This window comes from Erpetoichthys calabaricus, chromosome 12 (genome assembly GCF_900747795.2).
Source record: "Erpetoichthys calabaricus chromosome 12, fErpCal1.3, whole genome shotgun sequence".
Lineage (NCBI taxonomy): Eukaryota > Metazoa > Chordata > Cladistia > Polypteriformes > Polypteridae > Erpetoichthys > Erpetoichthys calabaricus.
In genome coordinates, this window is record NC_041405.2 from 27,199,363 (window position 1) to 27,208,253 (window position 8,891).

Sequence of the window (8,891 nt, forward strand, 5' to 3'; positions counted from 1 at the left end):
TGTAACAGGATGTGGCTTTGATCCAATCCCTAGAGGTTACACCTTCCTTCACAATTAGGTGCACTCCCCTTCTTCACTCTCTTTGTGAGCTGAAAACTGATAATCTGCTTTATTTGGTGTGAAAAGCCACTCACTGCTTACCAAGAAAAATGCTAACAAACTTTCTTTGGCCTGGAAGCTACTCTCCATACAGCCTTGGAGCTTGGCAACCTGAACAATTGTAGGTCTAAGATTCACTCTTTTCAAGCCAAGCTCTGTGGCAATGACAGAGTCCAGTTTGAGAAGACTGAGAAGCAAAATGTGAACCTCAGCACATACACTCTTGTGCCAGGAAAGATTTACATTTTTTCCTATGAAGTTGCAGACGACACAGCAAAGCGCCTAACAATGAGCTGAGGAGGGTAACCTCACATCACACTATGGACAAAGGACCATGTAGCAAAAACCAAGAGTACACTCCAATACAGGAAGAGTCCTCCAATAGAACCTGGAGCAACAACACGTCACTCCACACAGCATGAAACATCAGTCTTAAAGGGTTTGGTATTGTAAAACTGTTTAGCTGTGCCAAGCTAAATTAGAGCTCTAACCAGTAAAGATCCTGTCTCTTCTGTATTACATGTTTGTCTCATCTGTCTTGTCTTCTATGTCAATATATATGCAATTATCATACTTCTATAATCCTTCTGTATATAATCCGGGGAAACAGACATGGACTGCACCATACCTCCCCCGGGTCGCTAGATGGCAGCCACCCTGGGTGGCAGTGGTGCCTCAGATTCATGCAGGGCTCCATGGGAGATGGAGTTCTCCACAGTCCTGTGGGGACCCAGGGTGGCCACCAGGGGGCATTGCAGGGGTTCCTGAGCCCATCTGGGTTGTTCCTCAGCCCCACCTGGAAGTGCAACCAGAAATGGGTGATCAAGCACCTGAAGCACTTCCGGGTGGACTATAAAAGGTGTCAGCAGCCGCCACCACTCCGGGAGCCAGAGTCGGGAGGAGGGAGACAAAGCTGCCAGAGGGGAGTGGAGAAAAGAAGAAGAATTTATTTTGGGTTGTGCTGTTTGAGCTTGTGGGACGGGTCACGGGGAAGACGTGGCCCGCAGGCGAGGAAAATAAAAATGTATTTATTTTTATAAGTGTGCTTCCAGTGTCAGTCTGTGTTGGGTCTAGAGCTTTTGTCACACCTTGTGTCTATCAATAAATTGGAGTACTCCATCTCTTAAAAGCAAGTGTGCTTCAGCCTGACACCTCTCCTACTGAGAAAGGTAAGGAAAATAAAGCTGGAGCCTTACCAAACTATTTAATTACTGCCATTACCAAAGAAAAAAAAACTGGAAATGAAATAACGGATTGTTGTGATGTGAAATTTTGCATACAAGTTGATAAATATTTTGCATGCCTTTATTTGTAACTTAGACAAAGCAATGTAATATTAGTGTTACATTATTGATAAGAACAGTAATGGTTTAAGAACCCCTTCCCGCCTTTTAGGAATGAGTCCCTTTGTAATTTTATGACAGGGTTGGGGGGAAGTGCCTCAAACCAGTTTGGCCAATATTTCTCGGCTGGAGTCTCTCAGTCAACCCCCACAGGAATGCCAGGCTGCCCAACTACCAAGCTTTATCTTCACACATGGTTTGGAAGGCAGGTGTGAAGATATTCTGACCCCGCATTGGTCTGAAGTATGGCTGCTTGGAAGTGTCTTGTATAAAAAGCCTTTAAGTACCATGCCGCTCTATTGGCTGTAGGGGCTGGACAGAAAACCTATAAATTTGTTTGCTTTACCCCTCTTTCTCTCTTTTACAAACATCAATGAAGAAGCATCTCTCCATCACACCATGAACTGAAAAGGACAACACAATGGAGAGCACAGCTCGGCAGCCATACTGACACAGGCATGCGGCCTGTTCTGAAGAAAGCTGACCACCAATGATGCCTTAACTGGAGACATTTTAAGTAACTAACAAGTCTGTGTGCCACCTGAAACTACACATCAGCATTTATCAGGTTGTATGGTTGCCAATATTCAAATGTATTTTGCACATTGTTATTGTTTATGAATATTATCAATAATACATTATTTAAAGTGTAACTTAACTCCTGCTTGTCTTTTGCTACACCTAATTACCTGAGGTTATAAATGTAGAAGGGAAGGTGGGGATAAGTTATATGGTACAATACCTTATAAACAGTGGTAAGTCTGTGAGATTTGAGAGCATTCTGACAAAGGCTACATATTAATAATACAAAAGGGGAATGTAGAGTAATATAAAACTATACCAAAACAAAACACTGATTGATTAATATCAATCAATTGATTTTTTTTTCACACATAAAAACACATTCCCCAAAATGGTCACTATCCCCAAGTAAGACGTTGTAGCATTCACTAAGGAAGACTCAAAATCATCCCATGGTACACTCTTGAAAATAAAGGTGCCGGAGCAGTTCAGTTCAGGGTGATGTCATAGAGGGTTCCCAAAAAACCCTTCCACATGAAGGTTCCAGAAAGAGCCTTTATTTATTTAGATCCATAACAGGCTGAAATTGAAACACCAACATCTCATGATTTTAAAAAGGCTCTTGCTACATACATTCAGTAACACAGGCGAAGTCCAGGCTCTCTTAATCTGTTAGTGTTCTGCTTGGTAGCCTCAGGTCAGGTTGGGGAGCATGCACTGGTACAGCGTGTTGCCACACACTTCACATGATGAAACAGCTCAGGATCCTGGTTAGAGGCCCCCCAGGCAGACACGCGGTCCAGTCCCACCCTCCAGAAATGACCCTCTATCTGGCGCTCTGGTCCTCAACAACGATGATCACCCTCAGGGAATCACACTACATGACCATAGTGCCGTAACTGACACTCCCTCACAATGCAGGTAATGTGGCCACCACACATTAAAGATTTTTCTACATGTTAGGAAATTTTTCAAAGCACAAAGAACCAATTTCATAAGCAAAGAACTCTTCCCAAAATTAAACTGTGCTTTGTGAAGTAAATGTGCTACGGGGAACCACACAACCCAATAAAGAACCTTGCAATGCCATTAAAGGAGCATTATTACTAAGGGTGCAGTTCACACTGCTTCAGCTCAACAACAGTTCAGATACCACATTGACAACATGTCATCCATGGTCAATTAATGGACGCTATAAATCGAGTCCAACCCCTACAAGTCATCAGTTAATTTTATGACTGCCAACCAATCAAAGGTGCCAAGCTACCCACTCCTCCCACAGTGTTGTAACTCACAATATCCAAGTTTATTACCTGAAAGCTGCAAATCACTCCAACAATTAATATTAATAGCATCATGCCATAGTCATACCTGTCTGCCAACAGTTTTACAAACATCAGTGATTCCACTCCTTCCAACTCATTTAACTGTTCGTATGACCAACAAACAGGTCTTTGGTGTATTCTTGGGATGATGAAATGTCAGTGCAATTTCTCACTTTGTTATGATTCTACCTGATACATTATATCCTTTTATGGTGCTCAATAATTGCACTGTAGAAGTCCAATGCTGAGAACATATAAACCTAACTATGTACATAACCTGACCGTGTTGATCTCCAATACCAGTTATCAGCAAACTGAAATCATTGGCATTATATGTGCGTCACCAAACTGGAATAACGTACTTAAAATATACCAAAAAGTGTGACCTTACAATAAATATCAATTAAATGCTAAATGAAAATAGAACCCCTGGGAAACCTACCTGTGGGCTTTCCTACCACATGTTCTCATTGGTAATTATTGAGTAGAAAAGTAGGCTCACTTAACACACCTGGGAAACCATAAAACACTCACATCTCAGTCTGCTCCTCAGAACACCTCTTAACCTCGCTACCTCCCTGACAGTTGACTCATCTCCTGATTAAAGACACAAAATGTCTCTGGCAGGAGGCCGAATTTTTCACTCCAACAAGGGATTACTTCTGAGAAAATTCCTGAAAGAATCTGTCAGTCTGAAAAGCTCCTAGGAAGTCCTGGGAACATTTTAAAAGTATACTCAATGGTGGGCCCAGGTGTCCCTGCCTGTTTGAATTTGTACAATGAGCCAAGCATCCACGGCAGGCTTGGGGCCTGTCTGCTCCAGACAATGGGGAACAGGGTCTCATCTGTGTCACCACAGGCTACAAACACCATCTAACGTGAGCAGTCATAATGATTTAGGAAATGCAATTGTTACCAAAGAGCTCATAGCAGGAAGGGGACACGGCACATGACCAGATGAGCACAACACACACAATAACTATTCACAGAGGTTTATATAAAATGGCTAAGTAGTTTATATAAAATTTAAGAAGGCGGCATCAAAAAACAAAATGAAATTGCTCTAAGGGGCTTTGCTTTTACAAAAAAAAATCTCCTTAGCTGCATTTTTACTCCACCGAGTCAGACTATGACTCATGTGCCTCCATTCAAAGAGGAAAGGCTGCTTAACAAGAAGCAGCAGTTACAAAGAGAGAGAAAAAAGAAAAGAAAAGATTACACAGCAGGGTGTGCAAAGACTACATTGTAAAGCCGATTTGGCATCCAGCATGGTAAGCAGAGACTGTCTAATTTTAAAGCATTACTGAGGAGAGCAAAATCTTACATTAAATTACAACCCTGAAAAAGTACAAGTAGTTAGATGTGAAGAATCATTTTAACCAACTTTTACCTTAGCTTAAGACTCACCACTTTAATGGGGGCAATCAGTGATAAAGTCAGCAATTCTTGGGGGATGAAATTTCGAGGAAAAACTGTGCAAAAACAGCTATGGCATGTGGGGAGGTATCCACTGTCATTTATTATTATTATTATTATTATTTCTTTCAATTAAAAATGATATATTGCTTATTTCTGGTGAGAATACATCTATTACAGTGCCAAATCTTAAGAGTTGTTAAGAGAATAAGGAAAAAGTTATAAAGGCTCCATGATGAGGATGTGCTTTTAAAATATGTGCAATAAATTTTTAACATGAGAAAGGCAAAATTTTATGCCTTTAGCTTCTCATCTTTTATAATTTACAGATAAGATAAAAAGACTATATACAGTGTATATATGCATACTGTATATATATAAGGGCGGCACGGTGGCGCAGTGGGTAGCGCTGCTGCCTCGCAGTTGGGTGACCTGGGGACCTGGGTTCGCTTCCCCGGGTCCTCCCTGCGTGGAGTTTGCATGTTCTCCCCCGTGTCTGCGTGGGTTTCCTCCGGGCGCTCCGGTTTCCTCCCACAGTCCAAAGACATGCAGGTTAGGTGGATTGGCGATTCTAAATTGTCCCTAGTGTGTGCTTGGTGTGTGGGTGTGTTTGTGTGTGTCCTGCGGTGGGTTGGCACCCTGCCCGGGATTGGTTCCTGCCTTGTGCCCTGTGTTGGCTGGGATTGGCTCCAGCAGACCCCTGCGACCCTGTGTTCGGATTCAGCGGGTTGGAAAATGGATGGATGGATGTATATATATATATATATATATATATATATATATATATATATATATATATATATATATATATATATATATATTTGCAGTTGGAGATCCACAAAGGGAGAAAAAACGAATCACGTATCATAAAATAGTTTTATTCCTGATATATAATATATATACTGCATGATAGATTAATAGTTAAATATGTAAGGCATTATATGAATTGAATATTATATACACTGATATATAATGCACTACATCATAGATAGATAGATAGATAGATAGATAGATAGATAGTTTAATTTAAGTATAGTAGGCAGGGTGGCAGCACGGTGGTGCAGTGGTAGCGCTTCTGCCTCGCAGTCAGGAGACCTGGGTTCGTTTCCCGGGTTCTCCCTGCATGGAGTTTGCATGTTTTCCCCGTATCTGCGTGGGTTTCCTCCGGGCGCTCCGGTTTACTCCCACAGTCCAAAGACATGCAGGTTAGGTGGATTGGTGATTCTAAATTGGCCCTAGTGTGTGCTTGGTGTTTGTGTGTGTCCTGCGGTGGGTTGGCACCCTGCCTAGGATTGTTTCCTGCCTTGTGCCCTGTGTTGGCTGGGATTGGCTCCGGCAGACCCCCGTGACCCTGTGTTCGGATTCAGCGGGTTGGAAAATGGATGGATATAGTAGGCAGGATAGATAGATAAATTAAAATGTAAGTATAGTAGGCAGGATAGATAAATTAAAATGTAAGTATAGTAGGCAGGATAGATAGATAGATAGATAGATAGATAGATAGATAGATAGATAGATAGATAGATAGATAGATAGATAGATAGATAGATAGATAGATAGATAGATAGATAGATAGATAGATAGATAGATAGATAGATAGATAGATAGATGCACTACTTGATTGGTAGATTAATAAAATAGATAACAGAAAGGAAGAATAACAGATAGATATGTAGGGCACTACACGATAGACAGTAACAGCATGAACTAGCATGCCTTCTCACCCTGTCTGTGTGGGTTTCTTCCCAGTGTTCCAGGTTTCTCCCACAGTCCAAAGACATTCAAGTTAAGTGAATTGGTATTTTTAGCTTGACTTACTGTTTGTGTGTTGTTGTTGTTGTTGTGTGTTCACCCTGCAATGGACTGGAGTCCCATCCAGGGATTGTTCCTGCCTTGTGCCCTATACTTTGCTCTGACAGGCTCCAGCTTCCCAATGATCCTTCCCTGGTTAAGTGGGCCATAAGATGGATGGCTGGATCGATAGATGGGTGAATTTTGTAAACATCACCCAGGTGGAGAGCTTGTTTTAGACCAGAAAGGGATCAGAAATGTAAAACCCACAGTGTATAATTCACATCAAACAGGTCATTTTAAGATACATGATAAATATGAGTTATGCATTACACAGAACTCTGAATGGGCCATAAGAAGGCTGTACAATGAGCACATTAATATAAATAAAATGGTCCAAACGACATCTTTTTGTTTATGATGTTAGGTCTCAGATGAAAACTTTTGAACTCATTTAATGTAAGTTATTGTATGCGATTATAGTTGACTATGCAATTCAGAAAACGTAGGAAGGGAATGATATGTTGAAGGGCGTGCATGTTTAATGATTGATCAAACTTCAGTCAAGTATTTCACTAAAGATATCTGTTTAATAAATATTATTATTATTATTACTATTTTACAATATCCTGGAACTTCTCTTATGTTAATGTGTGATCGGTATCCGCACTTTGAAAAGTTTGAGTAGTAGTAGTAGAAACAAGCATAAGTAGATTTGAAATCAACAGGCACGCGATCGCAACACAACAGAAGTCCAAAGAACTTAAAAGTTTTACCGCTTACTTTCAGATGCGACGAGCCGGTTCTCCCCTTTGCGACCCGCCAGGTCCTGTTGCGTGCGGCGGATCCTTCTTGTCGCTTTGCCAGTCGAGATGGAAAAAAATAAAGCACGGCGACTCAATGGCTGCTGCGAGGAGGCGTGTAATGTAACGAGAGCAATAGGCGAGCCCAACATGGGGCTCCGCCAGGGAAAGTAAACTCGAGTTCGAACAGGCAGGCTGAGAAGTGAGCGCGTCTCAGGAATGCGATTGGCAGGTGCCGCGGGTGCTGGGACACCCACTCCGCCGCCAGAGAGAAGGTGGCGCCGCAGTCGGCGTGAGTGAGAGACGCAGCGTTAAATGTGCAGGTCCGAATGGGATTCAGATTGTCAGTCTTGCAGACTATCCTTAAGTATCTGTCCTAATGGCGTGCGTGTGCGTATGTCTGTCTGCCTTTTCGTTACTTTAAAGCGGGTTTATAGAATGCGATCAAACGCACATCATGTTGCCCTGTTTACTGTTTAACAGCTGTTTTGTTGTGATGCTGGGGTTTTTCTGTTTGTATAAGTCGGAAAGCCAATTTGAGTGTCATGACAGTGTGAAGGCCCGTGTGTGATTGCGTTCCTTTGTGATCGGAATGCAATTTAGTTCACAGATCGCCATCTGAGAGTTAACGATTAACAGTGTCACCCGTGAGCGGAGAGGCCGTTTCCGCTGTTTATTTGCGGAGCTCAGTGAAGGATTCGTTCTGGAGACGGTTCGCATAATGCATAATCTTCTCTTTAGGTTTCTCTTTTTCTGATCCACGATTATTGCGATGTGTATACATATCCTAACCACAGCGTCACCTTTTTTTCTCATGTTATACTTTCTGTGTGTTTTTAAAGCTTTTTTCCCAGCACGTCTGTTTGTGGGCGTATGTCTGTGTGAGCTGGAGACAACGAACTGCCAAGAACAACATCCTGTGGTTTGAAGCCTCGACTCGCTCGCCTAGATTGTTTGTTTGATAATCCAGATGTTTGAAAAAAGAGTATTGTATTACTTAGTGGGAAGAAGCAGTCATCACATGACAGAAATATGTGGAGAAATTCAAGTTAATAAAGATTAAACATGACATCGTGAGTGATCGTGAGTGATCATGATTGCATGTCTTGATTTCTTGCACCTCGTGATTAAGAGAATGTTCAATTCGTTGGAAATAACACAGTCAGTCCTCTCAAGAAATAGTAACACTGCATGAGTCCTCAGAAGGTATTACAGGTTGAAAGAGAAGGAAAAAAAAATACTGAGCTGATTTTACATTAACATCCATCCATCCATTTTCCAACCCGCTGAATCCGAACACAGGGTCACAGGGGTCTGCTGGAGCCAATCCCAGCCAACACAGGGCACAAGGCAGGAGCCAATCCTGGGCAGGGTGCCAACCCACCGCAGGACACACACAAACACACCCACACACCATGCATACACTAGGGCCAATTTAGAATCACCAAGCCACCTAACCTGCATGTCTTTGGACTGTGGGAGGAAACCGGAGCGCCCGGAGGAAACCCACACAGACACGGGGAGAACATGCAAACTCCACGCAGGGAGGACCCAGGAAGCGAACCCAGGTCCCCAGCTCTCCCAACTGTGAG

General features: G+C 42.4%; 1 protein-coding gene across 1 annotated transcript in view; it reads right to left on the reverse strand.

Annotated features, from left to right (window-relative positions):
- Positions 1–8,125, reverse strand: part of LOC114661981 (caspase recruitment domain-containing protein 10-like) — a 174,327-nt gene extending 166,202 nt beyond the window's left edge. The window contains exon 1 of the mRNA XM_051934920.1: positions 7,280–8,125. Coding sequence (XP_051790880.1) covers positions 7,280–7,451 — 172 coding nt within the window. The 5' untranslated portion in view covers positions 7,452–8,125. The remainder of the gene's footprint in view (positions 1–7,279) is intronic.
- Positions 8,126–8,891: the final 766 nt, after the last annotated feature.